This window comes from Pseudorca crassidens, chromosome 11 (assembly GCF_039906515.1).
Source record: "Pseudorca crassidens isolate mPseCra1 chromosome 11, mPseCra1.hap1, whole genome shotgun sequence".
Taxonomy (NCBI): domain Eukaryota; kingdom Metazoa; phylum Chordata; class Mammalia; order Artiodactyla; family Delphinidae; genus Pseudorca; species Pseudorca crassidens.
Window position 1 is genome coordinate 89,206,959 of NC_090306.1, and position 19,368 is coordinate 89,226,326.

A 19,368-nucleotide genomic window follows, 5' to 3' on the forward strand; every position below is an offset into this window, starting at 1 on the left:
ACGATTTCCAGACAGGAGATTCTCAATTAATTTAAATTACAGAAACAAATGAATATCTAGACTATTTTCCTGATCTTGTCTGGGAGCTGCACCAGGGGACCTAAAGCTGGGACACAACCTCAGAAAGCTTGCCCTATACTAAGGATTACATATAATATATATAAATATATCTGAAATAATCTATTTAAAAAGTTTGTAGATAACTTTTCTCTGTTTTTTATAATGAACAAGTACCATTTAAATAAAAATAGTTAACATGGAAAATAAATAATTAGAAAGTAAAGTATTATAGAGTAGACATTTATAAATTTACTTACCCTGCAGAAGAGATGCAATGAAGGCAGTTGCTACACTGCTAGAGCACAAAAGTATGGAATGATCAAGATAGTATTTTCCCTCTGGAATCCAGCCCAATATAATTGCTGCCACAGCTGCTAGAAAGCCAACTACTGTTGCTTGAACCTTAAAAAAGTTTTAATAAAATCCAACAGAATTATTCATTTTGAAAATGCATTTTTTATTTTATGATGTAAATATGCATACAAGGAGTCAGAAGAAAGTATTATATATGGTCATTGAGCTGCCTTACCTTTTGAAGAAGCTACTGTATTTTATTTTACTATTCCCTAAGGTGATGGGTTCTCAAAGTGCCCTGATCTGGCAGCAGTAGGTATGGAATGGGATCTAGGAATCTATTTTTAACAAGCACCCTAAGTGACTTTGATGGTGTAACCCACAGATCACCTAAAAAAATACCAACCTGAAGACTGAAAAGTACCCAATCCACGTAACTGAAGTCTGACTCTAGACACAGTATTGGCAAAAGATTGGATTCTACAATCAAATGATAAGAGTTTGATTCCTAGCTACACCACTTAATCTTGTGGCAAGCTATTTAAATTTATTAATCCAACAAGCATTAATTTAGGATCTACTATGTACAAGGTGCTATGCTTACTGCTGGGCTACAACAGTGGTCAAAATAGATTTATTTCCTGCCCTCACAGGGCTCTTGGTCAATGGGAGGGACAGACATTAAAAAATAACCTCACAAATAGTCACAATTATGATTAGTGCTATAGAAACCTTAGCTCCTAATCTGAAAAATGATAATGATCATATCGAACATGAAAGGGTTATTTTGATATTTAAATGAATTACATAAATATATAAAGTACTTCCCACAGTGGTGGCACAAAGCAACCCTCAGGAAAAAAAAAAAAGGCAACTACTTTTAGAATTCTATTAGTCGAATGCCAGAACTAAAAGAAACCCTGAAGGAATCTCCAGTTCACTGATTCTTAACTGTGTTTGTGTCATAGACTCCTTTGACAATTTGGCAAAAATTTTGTAGATTCTTCCCTCCACGAAAACACAGATGCATTCAATATTTTGAGTAGAACTTCTGGGTGCTTAGACTCTCTGAAGCCAATCCATGTACTGGAACCCAGGGCTCCAGGTGAAAAACCCAAGTAGTCTGATCTTGTCATAGAGCAAATTAATGGAAAAGCCTGGGCCAGCAAGTCCAGATATCCTAGATTCCAGCCCCACATCTTTCATTACAGCAGATTCAGAGCTGAGAGTCAAGCTGTAAGCACCATTATGGTTGTACCAGTTGCTAAGATACTTCAGCATTCTCTTACTCGTTAGTAAATAATATGGTATGTAAAAGAAATAAAATTAATTAATAATTTAAATTCTAGCACTGTGATTCCAAGGTTTTTCTTAGAAATAAAATATAGTGCTTTACTTCTTGGAAATGAAATACAGAGCTAGGGAGCCTATGTAAGACTTACAGCATATGCGCGCGCGCGCGCGCACACACACACACACACACACACACACACACACACACACACACACACCTGAGATAAATAAGTCCTATTCTGTAAACCTGCAAAGGAAATGCCCAGTTGTACGCAAGAGGAGAGCAGAGTCTGGGTTAAGGAGTAGCTGGGGAAGTTAACAGGAGCCATAAATACATGTGAGCGCAAGGCACATCCCTCCTGGTGAGGTAATGATTCTTCAGTGGGATTGGGAACTTTGCTTTATTTGACAATTTATGGACAGTTTGAGGTGGCCACTGTGTACAATTGTGAAGAAATCTGTGACAGATCGTCTGCTTGGGATCCTATTTAATAGTCAGAAGAACACACCCCAGCTAATGCCAGCATAAGCCTCCTCTGTCCTTTCCATCACTCCCCACCTCTACCCTCCATAACTAGCCTCTAGTCGAAGGAACACTGCTAACCATCCCATGCCCCTCCCCCACGCCATCTACTCCCTCACGAGCTTTAGCGGATAAAGCTTCAGAGATAGCACAACCACCACCCCCCACCTGAACTTGTTTTCTTCTCCCCTCTGCTTCTGTCCACAGGTAACTGGGCTCCAACCAGTTGCTGCCTCACTGGCTGGCACCGACTATGTCCTGATGGGCCTGTGTGGGGTTCCCTGTTTCTCATGCATCCTTGGTGGAGTGAGACAAAGACACAGACTTCAGGCTGTGGCAACTAGGATCAGTGAATCCCCGGCCATCACTGGCTCCCATCCTGACCAACAGTTGTGGGGAGAGAGGATGACAAGGGAAGGGTGGAGACTAAGAGTGAAAGGAAAAATTAAAAGCAGAGATGGAAAATTAATAGAATAATTTGATGAATAATTTATAGTATAATTCATATAACTTAGTAAGAGTTTAGGGTATTTAAAGACAAAAATGGAATATATTTTCAAATTTTAATTTATATATTAATTTATAGTCGTCTACTGGTTGTTAGGTATTTTGGTTATTACTCCAGCATAGATTCCTACAGTTTTGAGTTGAAAAGGATCATGCATGTCTCTAGTGCAATACTGTGGAAAAGAAGAGGAAAATTAAGCACAGAAAGGTTACGTTAACAAAGGTTATATAGCTAGTTAATGTTAGAGCTGAGATTAGATACCAGATTTTCTTATTTCTAACCCTGTGATCTTAGAAGTAGTTGCACAGATATTTTTTTAAAGCCTATATTCCAAAATTTCCTTTATTTCTTTGTCTTTGAACATTACATGAAATAAATTGTTTGCCACATGTTCTCAACATTATGTCCTAGTTGAACTAACATTAAAATTAGTGAGCATTTCCTAAGCTTGCACTTGCTAAACAGGTGCTAGGGGGCTGCAGTCTTGTGTCTTGGGTATAGGAGAGGGTAGTGGGAGAGAAAGAGATATTCCCCTGAGATTAGAAAGAACTGTAGGTAATCTATATATAATTCATGTATATGTAATTGACAATTTAATGTGCTCATTTATATTAACACTGATAACATTAATAAATTAAGGAAAATTCAGCTTAAACAAAATCTTACCATAATATATTTAAAAAGCTGAGTTTAATTAAATAGAGGATTTACTTTTAAAAAAATCAAAGTAGAAAAACAGCACCTAAGCCATGAAGTGTTAAATATTTATTTGTACAGATATTAACTCAAATTCTGGCTCTATTATATACTTATGGTAGAAGAGATTTCATATATTTATTCTATATTTTGCATGTCATACATTTTTCATATTTAGAAGAATCTGATCAGTTTCTAGGAAAAGAAAACTTTCAGAAGCCATGGGTATCCATTTATTCTATCACTGGTTCATAGTACCCAATTATTATTTTAGGTCCCCTGAAACAATTAAATGGTAGACTTAAGAGCACTAACATTTATTCCATTCTTACAGGTAAAGCTCAAGATCTGTAAACAAATGTATGTATCACTTACCTGTTTTAAAGCCAAGTTGCCAATTATTAAGTTCCACTTTTCAATGGGTGAATCCATCTTCCCAATATTTACCTGTTAAGATGGACAGTTTCATGTATCACTGAATAATCCACATGCTCTGTACTCTGTTTAAACAGCACATGACGTCTTAAAGCCAAAAATAATCCTTTCGTATACTCGATGAGCTCACATTGCACGTTAAATATAATTTTAAATTCCCTACAAGTCTTGCATCTCACACGCAGCTTGCCTGGGACATTTAGAAAAAAAATTTTTTTAACTTAATTACTAGCTCATAAGAACTAGTGGGCCAGTTAGTACTATCTACCTGCCCTCTGATGTTATTTTACAACTAACATCAAGTGTCATACTAACATGCCAAATTTTGTCTACTGAGGCCTAACATAAATAATTACATAATTTTTAGCTGCTAGCGTTTAATTCCACATCATGAAACTTATGTAATTTCAAGAATTATTGACCAAAAAACCCAGATATAAATAAATCATTCATATGTACATAATTTATATTTGAGTCATGACTAAAATTGTTATCAATAAAAAATTCATTCAGTTCACATGTGAATTTTGATAATGTACTTCACTATTAAAATGTATACATCTGTTGGCTAAATCAAAGAAGAGCCTCCAAAAAATAATATTATTATTCACATATTCAATTGCTCTGTAAGCTAAATCATACTTCTCAACCACTTAGGATTCAAAAAAGGTATATCCCAAACTGATACGTTTTTCTAATGCAGACATTTGGAAAGCAATAATCATTAAAAATATACTAAGCCAGGTTTCAATTACTCATTATATGGTTGTTCACTGAAGACAGATGAATGGGTAAAGTGGGAGATATATAAGGGTAATTATTTATGGGTAGTTAACCATGGACAAACTAGAGTTTAGTTCACTGGCTTCAAACCAACAGGTTAAGTGCTACATCAGCACTTCCTGTATCAATCTGGAAAACATTCTATTCTCTAACTTCACTCTCGACTGTAGTCTCAAAGTATCAAGCAAATGCACATATTAAGATTTCTCAGTGTTTCAGAATAATTATTCCTGCTGTCTTTACTTGTATTATTTCCTTCCTAAGCCTGAAAGTCTAAATTATTGATAAAATTTGTGTTTGCAGCTCTAGCAACCTGAGTCTCTGCTCTAGTGAACAAGGTACAAGCAATGTTTAAAGAGTGAATCTATCTCGGGTTTAGTGTTCAAGAAATAGATATGAGAGAAATTACTTTTTTTATAACTTTTAGAAAGATGTCTGTAGGTATAGGAAGCAATCAAAATGATTCTGTGAAAAAGTACAAGATGTCAAGACTCCATGACTGCTTGATGATCAATGGAGACACACATTCATCATGGTCTAGGAAAAGATTAAGAAAGGTGAAGATGACAGAATGAATGAGCACCATGAATTAGGTAAGCAGCTGTGCCAGATTCACTTGCTATCATCACTACCAGTGATGCCTGCAGTGACATGCCTCAAAATCCCCTTCTCTAGAGCTTCAGCTTACAGTCTGCCAGTGAGAAGAACTTGCCTAAGATTTGAAAGGCAGAAGTGAAGGAGAGGCCATTATTTTTGGAAGGTCTCATTGGTCAGATACAGTAGCATCCAGATCTCTTCACTACAACGCACCCATGGCTTTCTTCCCCTACTCCAGTGCTTCAGGTTGTTTCTCTGATCCTCCTACTTCAACTTCTCCCACATTTGTGTAAGCCCAGATTGGTCTATTAAACTCCTTATTACCACAATACATAACATGGCTCTGTTTTCCTGACCAAACCCAACTGACAGAGCAACTTCACACTATTCAGTTAATTGTATTATAAATGATGATGGTCACAATCTCTAAGTCTGTTCCAGTCTAGGAGTCTCTGAACCTGTAATCCTTTTAGTGTAAGATAAATAATAAATAGCAAGTTGATGTATGATGTGAAATAAAATATATTTCATATTTATGAAATATAATTTATGATGTGAAATTTAAAAAGTAGAATATATTCACAAACAATAACTTTTTACAAAGAAAAGACTTTTAGAAGAATTTAAAAAAGAAAATAAAACTAGAGAAATGTTGACCCATTTCCATAGTTAGGAAAAACAGTTATGGTATGGGCATTAGGGTGGGGTATGGCAAGACACAGAAAATTGACCCTAGTTGCCTCCAACTTGTAAAAACTGCACCAAGACGCGGGCTAACCCACCCTACTGTCCAGAGCCTAGGATTAATGTGAACTGTCTATATTTTTTCAAAGTAGCAAGGGAGAAGCATGAATGTTCTATCTAAAGGCCTTTGCTGGATCTTTTTTTTTTTTGCGGTACGCGGGCCTCTCACTGTTGTGGTCTCTCCCGTTGCAGAGCACAGGCTCCGGACGCACAGGCTCAGCGGCCATGGCTCACGGGCCCAGCCGCTCCGCGGCATGTGGGATCCTCCCGGACCAGGGCACGAACCCGTGTCCCCTGCATCGGCAGGCGGACTCTCAACCACTGCGCCACCAGGGAAGCACTGTTGGATCTATTTTTATTAGATTAGTTGACCTGATGGTGCTCAGCTAGAGAAACTAAGAACTTGGAAGGTGATAAAGCACATTAGGGCAAGATCTGATAAAGACTTCTGTGCAATCCAGATTTATTTAAATTACACCCATCTTAAAGTATCAGAAACCAGGCCACTATTTCTGCAGATATACGAACTAGTCTTTTAGGAAAGAGTAGAGCTGAGATAGCGAACAGCCTGAAGATGTGCTCTGTTTGGCCAACACAGCGGTTTTAACTTTCTGAATCTGAATGCCTTTAGGTGGAGTCTGCAGTCTCTACTTTTTATAATCCCTACACCCTTCCCCTCCATAAATGTGTATGTTATTTGTCTGACCCTCAAGTATATGAGTTACGGGTAGGACCCAAGATTTACTGGGGCTAAAGATAAAAGTGGGTTGAGATGACTTTGAAATATAAATACAAATAGTGTTATTATAATTGTTATATACACACAAATATAGTTACACATATACAAATATAGTTACTAAAACTGATACTAGAAAATGTACATTTAATATGTAAATACTTGAAACAAGGGCACTGAAAGTCTCCACTGAAGTATTAGTCTTTATTTTTAAATTTTTTAAAACATCTTTATTGGAGTATAATTGTTTTACAATGTTGCATTAGTTTCTGCTGTATAACAAAGTGAATCAGCTATACATGTACATATATCCCCATATCTCTTGCCTCTTGCGCCTCCCTCCCACCCTCCCTATCCCACCCCTCTAGGTGGTCACAAAGCACCTGAACTGACCCCCCTGTGCTATGCGGCTGCTTCCCACTAGCTATCTGTTTTACATTTGGTAGTGTATATATGTCAATGCTATTCTCTTGCTTCATCCCAGCTTACCCTTCCCCCTCCCCATGTCCTCAAGTCCATTCTCTACGTCTGAGCTCAAAAAATAGGTATATTAAAAAAAAAACTATTGTTATTTCTGGGTGATGAGTCTATGGATGATTTTTATTTTCTTCTTTGTTCTTTAGAGAATTTTTCAAATTTTCATCACTGAAAAAATAGTACTGGTATAATGAGAAATTTTATTTAAAAACATTAATTGGTGAATTAAAACACTGGCAACTAGAAAAAGAAATAATCTCAGCTTTTTGTCTAAATGTAGGTCCTACAACATAAATAACATTAAAATTCAAAGAGTATTAAGGGGCTTCCCTGGTGGAGCAGTGGTTGAGAGTCCGCCTGCCGATGCAGGGGACACGGGTTCGTGCCCCGGTCCGGGAAGATCCCACATGCCGCGGAGCGGCTGGCCCCGTGAGCCATGGCCGCTGAGCCTGCGCGTCCGGAGCCTGTGCTCCTCAATGGGAGAGGCCACAGCGGTGAGAGGCCCGCGTACCGCAAAAAAAAAAAAAAAAAAAAAAAAGAGTATTAAGATGAAAATCATAATGTAAACTAAGACCACTCTAAAAATATAAGGAACTGGAGAGTAGCTAAAAAATGGCCTATATCCAGTAAGACACTAAACATTTGGAAGAGAATAACAGGAAGAATAAAAAAAAGTGGAAGGAGTAGAAGGAAAACAAAGAAATGGGAAGAAAGTGGGGCAAGGCTTTTAGGAAAAAAATGTTTCCCTTTAGAGAAGTGAGCATAAAATGCATATAATCCTTGAGTGTCAGCCACTGGTTATTGGTACGTTTTCCCCAGAGGCTGTAAAATCTGCTCTTCTGAAGTTTTAAGGTTGATTTAAGGTTGACTCTCATCTATCTAGAAGGACACACTGGCAGTCTTGCACAAAGTATGAAGATTTGACTAAATGACCTCTCTTATGAAGACCACAAATCAAATTTAGAAATATGCAAACAGTCCTGTAAAATATTAGTGTTAGTGAAAATGGTACTTCTTGGGTAGTTATGATGTTAAACTTTATTACATAAAATAAATAAGCATAAAGTCCTTTAAAAATATCAGTTAAAATGATAGAAGAAAATACCATAAATGTGGAATCTAGAAGTAGTAAGGAACTACTCAGCTTAAAAAGCCTAAAATCTCTAAATACTATTCCCCACTAAAAGCAGGCTCCTTAGAGAAATGGCTGGTTCCAGGGCTGGGACAGGGAAGTATAAGATGAGCCTGGAATATCTTATGCCAGAAAGTAACAAAGTACTCAAAACATAATAAGGGCCTGTCAAAACAACACAGGAACCAGTTTGAAAGGCCTTCCCCCTAGCCAAATCTGAGACAATCTGGGCATCAAAATGAGTAACAGCAGTAATGGATTATGACTCATTGAATAAAATAAGAGTCTATTGAGTCCATACTGAGAGTGGGTGGATGGATGCATGGATGGATAGATAGATAGATAGATAGGTAGATAGACAGATAGAGGTAAGGGAGAGGAGGGAGAGAGAGAGGGAGGGAGGAAGAGAGGGAGATAAGAAAGACAGGGAGATCTTTTCCTTAGTAGAATGCTAAGTAAAAAACGTAGAAGGAATAACAGTTAGAAAATGACAATTCAGCAGCCTTCAATGTAAAAATGGATTCAGACAAAAATCATTAATATATGCTAAGATAATTGGCTAAAGTTTGTTAAGTAACAGGATATGTCTGCAGTCTCAAAGTGCCTTCCTACAGGTTATTTAGTAATATATCAAGAGGTAAAATGTAACTTTATAATGGAGAAACCTGGCAAACACTGTTATTCAAATAATGAATGAGAAAAATTATGATACTATTTATATGAAATCCTAAACTAGTGATTGAAAGGGCAGTGATTACCTGAGACCAGAGGGATTACCTGGCAGTGGGATTAACAGCAAAGGAGCATAAGGGAACTTTTTGGGGTGAGGGAAATATTCTATATCTTGTTTGTGGTGATAGTTACACATTTAATATATTTGTCAAAACTCATCAAACTGTACGCTTAATATGGGCATATATTATTACATGTAAATTATACTTCAATAAAGTTTAATTTTAAAAAGATAATTTCATTCAGCAGTAATTGCTTTTATGCTTTTAAAAAATAACATTTATATTCCCACTACCTGGTTTTGTCAAATAATAAAATTTTACCATATTTAGTATACCAATATATCACATACATGTTTAACATCATTATATTGTCAGATATCCAAGGCTTTATTTATATTTATTCAATTTTTTCCTCTGAATTTTTCATATTGAATAATTTCTATTGATCTATCTTCAAGTTCATGAATTCTTTCTTCTGCTATCACCAATCTGATACATTCACTCATTAAGACACGTTTGTTTAATTCTTTGAACATTTTTTCCCTTTAGTTATTTGAACATATTTCTACTAGTTGTTTTGGAAGATTTTGTTAAGTCCAACATCCAGGCCCAATTTGAGTCACTTTCCATTGACTGAATATGAATCACACTTTTGTGTTTCTTTCCACATCTAGTGATTTCAGTAGAAAACTAGACAGTGTAATAATATGTTATAATAACTCTGGATAATGCTATGTTCTTCTGAGGATAACTGGATTTTCCTTCTAATAGTCAGTTAATTTGCCTAGACTCAAACTACAAACTGTTGTCTCTTCCACAATGTGGAGCAGCTCATATCTCTGCTTGGTTCCTTCAGCTACCAACTTTTAGTCCAGCCTTTTGGGGATCTCCCCTGCACCTGTGTAGTTTAATGGTCAGCCAAAGATTTGGAGAGAATTAATACTCAGATTTTGGGGCTCATCCTCTCTGCAGTTCTCTGCTGCTGGGATTTCCCCATAAATTTCCACCTGCTCTGTCACCTCCAAGCTCTGTTATCTGATAATTCAAGCCAACAAAACTTCAATTTTCTGCCACTATAGCTGGGCATAGTAATAGAAGGCACTTAGTCAAAAATGCAAAAACTCGTAAGTTTTAGCCAGTGTGTTTGTCTTTCAAGTATGGGACCCTCTCACATCTCTGCCTACTTTTCTTCTTCTTCCTTTTTTTCATTTGCCAGACTCCCTGACCTTTGCCACCTCAAGCTGGTAAGACTGTGGGTTTTCTACCACATGAGACCCAAGGATTGGGGAATTCCATCAAGCAAAACAAGCCACAAACTTTGCAACTCTTACCCACTGTAGTTATGGTCTTTAAGGGTAAACTCTAGTTTCTACCTGCTTTTGATCACCTTCCATTGCCTGCAAATAATTTATTATCCAGATTTTGTAAATGTTATTCTCTGGGAAGTTTCACTCAACCACTTTATTAGAATTTTACACCCTTGAAATATTTGATAATAAAACAATATACTAAAACACGCGCGTGCACACACACACACACACACACACACACACACACACACACACCCTAATATCTTTCTGAATGTACAGGGGTGATGCATCTGTTCACAGTCTTGATTGTGGTGATGGTTTCACAGGTACATACTGTGTACTGAAACTCATCAAATTAAGACTGAATTTGTGTGGTTTCCTGTATGTCAATTATACCTCAATAAAGCTTCAAAGAAGGGAGAAGGGAGAGAGCTAAATATCTAGTTGATTGAAACAGTTCTAGATTAAACTTAAGCAGTTCCACTCCACAAAGCTATGACTATGGGTTGGTATTCATAACTTAAGAAACATACCTCAAAATTAAGAACAATAGAAATATGCAATCTCATTTGTATTTAATCATCAGGATATGACAAGAACACATATAATTTAGAATTATGCCAAATTTAGGAAATAATACTGAGACTGTGATGGTACCTAAATTATGCCATAGTTATTAACATCATTATTGGGGGCTCTATTTTTTTCTTTATTTTAGAAGTTTCACAGTTTGAGTGGGAAGTCTAATGTAAAATTATTAGGGAAAGAGGGTGTTTCCAACTTCACATGCCTCCACTGGAATGTGAGCTCAATGAAGGCAGGAACATTTTCCGGTTTGTTTATCGCAGAGTCCCTAGCACACGGAGTAGTGCTTGGCATATAAAAAGGGCTCAAAAATATTTTTTCAATTAATGAATTAAAAAGGTAGAATGTTTCAAAGTAATTTCAAAGAATAAAGGTTTGAGGCAACAAAAATCACTTTTGCCTAGAGTGGAAAAGTGCTAGGCAATTTACTTCTGGAAAATAGTTTTAAAGACTTTTTAAAAAAATCCTGTCATTAGGACAGTGAGTATCATTCCTGACTCTTTTCTATCTAGCATTCAGAAGCAGAAAATTTTAGACCTCAGATAACAGATCTTAAATCCAGCAATTTACAGAGTCACTGTACCTCGTTTATTTTTCAATTATATACTACTGTTATATATCTGTAAGAATATCGACTATAACATAGTAGATAACATACTACTATAACATATATCTACTGTTGAAAAGATAAAAATCTAGGAGAAATTATTCAAGTTAATCATTATACCTTTAGAAATAAATTTTGACTGAAGTAAAAGAGGGAGAGATAAAGTTGATTTGGATTCGTCATTATTAAATCTCCCTTGTTAAAACAGGAAACATACTTTACTGGAATATCTTTTTTATCTGTGAACAACTAATCTTTAGCTTCATAGAATAATAAATTTGAAATACAACTGACCTTCAAAGGATTGGGTAAGTAGGCTGCATCTGATATCTTATGTCTTAAGTTCTCCATCTTTATAGGCCTTCCTTAAAATCCTATAAGCTTGTATAACATGATTCTACTGCAGACAGTCATAAAAATGAGAAAAGACTTTAATGGAGCAAAAAGATTAAAGTAATCATAGACTGGCCTTCTATAGCTATAATGATTTTTACTCCTAATTTCACAAATGAAAAAAAATTGTAAAATTTTTAAGAGAATTATCTTTTGACCATAGATGAAAGAGCTGACTTTCAAATTGTGCTTGTTTTAAGTTTAAAAAAAATTATACTCATCCATCCTTCTCCCTGGCACAAGGGAGTACAGTTAGAAATCTGCTACAGCATCCCAATTAGAGACAATAGGCAACTAAATTAAGGTGGTGGCAGGTGGGGCATAAGGGAAAGGGAAGAGGATTTCACAGGTGGAACTGACAGTCTAGAGAGTAACTAGATAGAGGGGAGGTGATTGGTAACATTAATAAACTGACAAAAATGATAGAAAGCACAGTTAGAGTGAGAGAAGATAATGAGTTTAATTTTGAAGGTAGAGAGTGGTGCAATCAGCTCCGGAGGACAGGAAAGAGATCGGAGATACAAATCTGAGAGTCAGCAATGTGCCAGGACATGAAATTACTGATGGAGAACATGTAAGACAAAGGTACTGAAACTTCAAGAAAACCTCAAATCAAGAGGATGAGCAAAGAAAAAAGTAAACTAAGAAGAAACCATGAAAGAGGTGAGTGAGGAGGGTGTGGGGTCTCAAAGTCAAGGGTAATAAAAATTTCAAGTAGAGAACAGCCAGAGAAGGTGAGGCTTTGGGGTTTTTGTTGTTGAGAAGTCATTAACCCAGAATTGCTTTAATAGCAAATAGAGCATCGGAGCTGGAATACAGCTGACAATGATTCTCTAGCACTCTATCAGAATGGTAGTACTCTGCCTAGGAAACTTGAGATCAAATTCTCTAAGTAATTAAAACACCACAAACTAGATGAATATACCATGTCATTTTAGCTTGATGCCACAAGTTACTAGCTTTCCATCTTCTAATTTGGTTACTTTTACCCCTCTCAGATCCAGAGAAAATTTCAAGTGACAACTCCTGGTCTTTAATTTCAGCTAATCAATCAGCCAATTCTGACAACTCTCTTTGAAAATGAGTTCTGGACTTCAACTATGTCTCACTACATCCCCTGTTACTACCCCACCCTGATCCAGGCCAACCTCAACTCTGGACTGCAGTATTATTCCAACAGACTCTCAACTTGCCTCCCTGCTTTGGTCTTTGGCCTCTTATAGCTCTGTCTCAACACAACAGTCAAAATAATCTGTTAAAAATATCTATCAAATCACATCACTCAACTGTTCAAAACTTTCCAAAGGCTTCCCATTTCACACAATGACCCACGTCCTCACAATGACCCACAGGTGATCTCACACCCTGTGATTTTCCCCCTCTCTCACTTGGTCCCAGCCCTATCGGCCTCCATGCTGTTCATGTGACACAGTGGTTCTCAAACTTTGATATGTATCAGAATCATCTGGAAAGATTGTTAAAATACAGATGTTGAGCCACACCCCAGAGTTTCTGATTCAGTAGCCTTGGAGTGGGGCTGGGACCTTGCACTTCTAACAAGCTGCTGATGCCGCTGTTCAGAAGGACACATTTTGAGAACCACTAATATAACAAATCAACAACAGTTCTGTCTCTGGCCCTGGCAATAAAGGGGACATTCTTATCTCAAAGAGCCTCAAAAAATAAAAGTAAACAAATTAGTAGATGGAAAAGTAGTAACTCATGGCATCAAGCCATGATAACATGGTATATTCATCTAGTTTATGGTGTTTTAATTGCTTAGAGAACTGAGTAATTCCTTTAGTTTACGGCTCAGATATCTTATAATCAGTGACCCAATTCTTGACCTATGGAAAATAGCGACTCCATCCCATCTCCCCAAAGAAAGGTCCAGCTAGATGACCCTGCAGTGAGCTGAGCTGAGCTTCTAATCAGCTTTGGAGTTCTCCTGTCTTAAATATGAACAGACAAATAAATATAATCAGACATTTGACAAAAATATCTAATATAAAATATAGGCACCACAACAAATCAAGTTCAAATAATAAGATTAAATTCAGCTTTAATGGTAATACGTAATCAAATTAAACAATTTAACTTGCAGCATATTCTTTTTTAACCAGATTCCCTACAGCATGGCTTATTTCAAAATGGACTGGCATGTTTAATCTGTTATTTGAATCTAAACAAATGTTGGGTAATGCTCAAGAATGTCGCTTTTAGAAATATTTTCTTCGAGGTAAGTTAGCCAAAATTTCAGTTTTCCTGGCAAAGTTATCAAGTTGCTTAAGTGTTGGTATGCCTAACTACATGTATCAGAACAAAGTTCATTTTCTAATAAAATGTACCTAAAGCCACCTTTTAACTCTCATTCTAATAACTTTCTTGTCCCTTAAATGTTGCCACTCTTGTTTTTCAAGACCTCTTCTTTATTCTCCTCTCCTGTCAAAAAGACTCTTGGATTGAGTTCTATCTAGGTAACCCATCAGCTCTTAAAACACAATGCAAGGGTAGACCACTGGGAAAAGATGGCAGATGGAACACATGCATGTAATTTCACTAACTTTGAAAACCTTAATAAAACTACATAAAAGTTTTTGTTTTGTTTTTGAAGACAAAAGCTAGAGGTATACTAGACACACATTCCAGTTGGATGCCAAGTGTTAAAATCAATATTCAGCTGACACCAAATGTCACCATTATATGATGAACTTCTAGGAGATTAGAACAAATGTGAAATTTAATCAAATTTTAAAAATCTTATTACCATCTTATTATTAAATTTTTGAGAAATAAGTTCTTAGCACTGAGGGCTGCTAGATTGATCCTGTGGTCACTATACTTCATATTTGTAATACTATATACATGCCCACTTTCAAATGAAGTCATTAAACAATCAAGAATGTTTTTGGCTACTTTTGCCAGTCTAGATACTGCTGAGAATGATGGTGTTATCAAATTATTAGGCTTTCTTTCCTAAATATTGTATTAGGAAGTAAATATAATTGATAAAGGACTTATATCCTCTTTAATTCCCAGGTTTGACATTTTGGTTAATAGTGATGATGCAATTTCATTGAAATAATTGCATAAACTGAAACTTTGTATATTGCTTGATGATGATGCTTTCTAAATATTTTCAGATGAGTCAAAGGGTGTTGTCCTAACACATTTTAAAATTTTAATGTTTTTACATGTACTTACTGCTTCACATGATCACTTGAGAAAAATTTGCATTTAAACCTCGGATCTAAAAGTGTAACAATGGAGCCATGTGACTGGCTTCCAAGACACCAAAAAGTAGTGGATTTCCATTTATATCTCAGCTTTTATTGCATTCACACTAATTTCAGTATCGTCTCAAGAGTAGAATGATAGGACAGATATCATGTAAGAGATACTTGTATACTTCAAGGTACAGCCATTTGGTTACTTAAGAAGCTTCCAATAAAAGAACTGCTTTCTCTGTAGGCAACCACTGGTTATTAGTAAGTCCTGTGACTGCTACCTTCAGAGTATAATATTACGGCTATTTTGTTCAAGCAACCCTTCTTAATATATAACTTTTCCATCCTGTTTTAATATCTTGCAGAAGTACATCACAAGGAAGCTTCTAAATCTCTTCTATGTCATATAATTTTCCTCAGGCCAAGAGAAGTTTTCACTCCTGGAATCTAGAATCGGTAGTTCTCTAATTCCGTAAGAGGGACTTCAGCTCTGAGACCCATGGCTTAGAAGGCCCCACTTTGGCCCTCCTTTAGCTACGCCCCATTCCTTAGGATGAAGAGTACATAGGGCCCAAGCAGTGTGCCCACTCGAAGCCTGTGTCTCATCCCCTTCTAGGCCACACTCCAGATACCTGGGATCATAAAGCTCCCTGACTAAATGGCCTAGAGCCCAATGGCCTCTTCCTGAAGCCAATCTTCCTGAAGGCAGACCATGCCACCACTGGTGCATGCCCAAGCCAAGGAGCGCTCCAGGGCTGGCTGTTTGTTGGGGGTATAGATGAACGTGAGGTGTGAGGTATGTGTGAGGTCTTTCAAAGTGCAGGACATAGGGCCAAGGGTGGAGAAGGAAGGGGGCAGGCATCAGACCAGGGGCTGGCTCTCTCCATATCACTATGTTCCAAAATAGAACCCAAGAAGTTCAAGAATTCTAAATTTGATCTTGGACTTCCAGATCATCAAAGGATATACTGTATTTGCCAAGGCAGAAAGATAGAGATTTAAAAAAAAATTATTTATTTTGGGCTGCATTGGGTCTCTGTTGCTGCATGCAGGCTTTCTCCCTAGCTGTGGCGAGCGGGGGCTACTCTTCGTTGCAGTGCACGGGCTTCTCATCGTGGTGGCTTCTTTTTGTTATGGAGCACGGGCTCTAGGTGCACGGGCTTCAGTAGTTGTGGCATGGGGGCTCAGTAGTTGTGGCTCGTGGGCTCTAGAGCTCAGGCTCAGTAGATGTGGTGCATGGGCTTAGTTTCTCTGCGGCATGTGGGATCTTCCAGACCAGGTCTCGAACCCGTGTCCCCTGCATTGGCAGGTGGATTCCTAACCACTACGCCACCAGGAAAAGAAAGTCCCTAGAAGTTTTTTTTAATTTGTAAGCTTGTTGTTTAATGTTAAACTACATAGATATACGGTTACATGGGCCTCTGTTTACTACACAGACATACAGTTACACAGGCTCAACTGTGAAAGTGAATCTGTACAGAACACTTATAAATATTTGACATTATTACACTGACATCATTACACTGATTAGATACAATGTAACCTGGAATGGTCTTTTCCAAGATTTTGATATGGCTGACTCACTTTTATTATTCAGGCTCCAGCTTACACACCACCTCTCAGAGAAGTTTTCCCTAACCACCTAACATAAAATAGCTCTCAGGATTCACCCTTCATCACTCAACTGTTCAAAGCCACAGTTCCTCCTCTGTAAAACAGGAATAGTGTTTATCTCATAGGGTTGTTAAGAGACATCCTTGTTAAGCAGTTAGCACAGTGCTGGCACATTATGAGAGCTCACTAACATCCAATACTTCATTATTGCCTGGGCAGAGTATGGCTATATGATCTTTTATATGTAAGGAAAGGGCTTAGAAATTTCCATAGGGCATATGTAGCATTTTCTCTTAACTGAGCAAGCCAATAATAATGTTAATAAAACATTATTTAATGCATTTCCTTTCCAAGCATCTGCTTCACCCAAGAAACCTTAGGGAACTCACAGCTGCCTGGGGAAAAATGGGGAGAGGGGAAGAGGAGTGAAAGAGGGCTCCCATCAACAACATGGTTGTTCAGCTTCCACATCTCGGTTACCTTTAGATACACAAATGTTTTTTCCTAGTTCATAGCTTCATTTGTTGTACCTTCTTTAAGGAAAGAAACAAACTTCATATACTAACAGCACTGCAATTAGTAATGATGACTTAGTTAATTTTTGGCTAACGTTCCGTGGGCTGATGGCTCATTGAAGTGAACCTCACTAGCTACATGGTTTTAATGATAACTTGGTTCCACAATGGTGAACCCCCAAAGAATGTTATAGTGAAAAAACAATGTCCTTTTCGGCTACTAAAAAACCTCAGAACCCTGCTGGTGGCAGTATTATCAAAAGTGTTTAACCTTTATGGATGACAATTCTGCAATATGTGGCTAAAGCCTTAAAAGTATACTTTTTTTTTCCTGTACAGTAATTACAACCCTAGAATTTGCCCAAAAGAAATAAGAAAAGAATGTAAAACTGTATGTATAAGAATATTCATTACAACATTGTTTATAACAGCAAAACATTAAAAAGAACCTATATATTCAATAACGATGATGGATTAAACTGTGGTAGAGCTATACAACAGAAAAACACACAGCCAATAAAAATAATGAGATAGGTCTACATTTATTGATACGGAAAGATGATCATGATGTATCTACAAATGGATATCACAGATTATAAAAGAGAATATATATGATTCTTCTTTTTTTTAGAATATACAGTATGTATCTACATTATGATATACCTATGCATAGGCAGAGATGCCCAAGTATACAAGGATCTATATCAAAATATTAATAGTAATTATGTCTAGGTAAATAATTGGGGGTAGTTATAAACTTTCTTCTTGATACTTTTTTCCCTTTCCTGCAGTTTGTATAATAAACATGTATTACTTTTACAATCACAAAAAGTTTAAATAACAATTTACCAACCATCGAACCATAAAGAATCTCAATATCTGACTTGCGCCATGTTTTAAGCACTGATGATAATTGCTAGAACGCCCTGGAATGAAAGGAGGCAAGAATGCTACTTCTTCTCAGGAAAAAGGAAAGCCTATAATCCCCAGATTAGACAACCCAGGGAGCTTTCAGGGCATGATTAACAGGCGTAACTACTTAGCATAGCCCTGAGGTTCAGAAATTTACCAGTAGACAGAGGAGAAAATTATTTTCCTGGTGCAAGTTCTCCTCAATAGAGAGAAACAGTATATGTTTACGTATAGGAAAAAACTTACTGCGGTGGATAATCTGGATGCCAATGTCATTTCCAAGTTCCCTTTGAGACCAAGAAGTGCAGGAACTAAAATGAAAACTTCTGTTACTTTTTTGAACACCTCCCAGTGCTGTAAGAAAACAAAAAAATAGAATTTTCTGACACCCTTTAAAAAACACTTTAGAATAAAGATTTCTAAAAATCTCAGCCTTTTTACCGATGTTGCATCTACATTTTGAATAACTACACGGGTCATTTAATCAGTGAACATTTAGCTTAAGCCATTCTCCAGAGTTCTAAAACCTTGAGAGTTACTTTAGAAATTCAGTTAGAGTTGGAAGTAATAGCTGATACACTCACTATATCTCATAGTACATCTAGCTTGCTACACAACTCTGTTACTCTTAAAGTCTACTGTATCTCTTTATGATGGCAAGAGTCAGTGTAACTAGTGGTTAAAAACACAGATTCAAGAACCAGATAACCTGTATTTGAATCTTGGTTCCAACACTAATTACAACCAACCCACAGGAATATTACAGTAATATTATTAGCTCGTTTCACAAATGAAGAAATAAGCATTCAAATAAGTTAAAATGATTTTCCCAAGATCAAAAAATGGGACCTAGAATTGACCCCAGGAGTTCTGAGTCATCCCATGTTCTGCTCCCCATTTTAGGGTGTGAGGCAAGAGGCTGCAGAGCACAGGATCATAAAAGAGTACTAAATTGGAAATAAGAAAATTTCTTATTCTAGGCACGGATCTGTCATAACCTGGCTGTGTGATCCTGGATGGAGTTACCTACCATTCTGATCTTAGTTTCTTCATCCATGAAATGAAGATACTACCTGCCCTGTCTAGCCTATGAGGAAATACCATAATAATGAAAACAATAGATATTAAAGTACTTTATAAACTGAAAAGACCATACAAATGACTGAATAACACAAAATGCTACTTACAAGTGT

At 36.8% G+C, this 19,368-nt stretch overlaps 1 protein-coding gene across 4 annotated transcripts in view; it reads right to left on the reverse strand.

Annotated features, from left to right (window-relative positions):
* SLC41A2 (solute carrier family 41 member 2) overlaps positions 1 to 19,368 on the reverse strand; it is a 132,385-nt gene that overhangs the window by 69,387 nt on the left and 43,630 nt on the right. For all 4 annotated transcript variants that reach the window (XM_067697804.1, XM_067697803.1, XM_067697802.1 and 1 more), the window contains exons 3-5: positions 18,422 to 18,529; positions 3,750 to 3,821; positions 318 to 462 (exon numbers count right to left, since the gene is read on the reverse strand). In XM_067697804.1, coding sequence (XP_067553905.1) covers positions 318 to 462; positions 3,750 to 3,821; positions 18,422 to 18,529 — 325 coding nt within the window. The remainder of the gene's footprint in view (positions 1 to 317; positions 463 to 3,749; positions 3,822 to 18,421; positions 18,530 to 19,368) is intronic.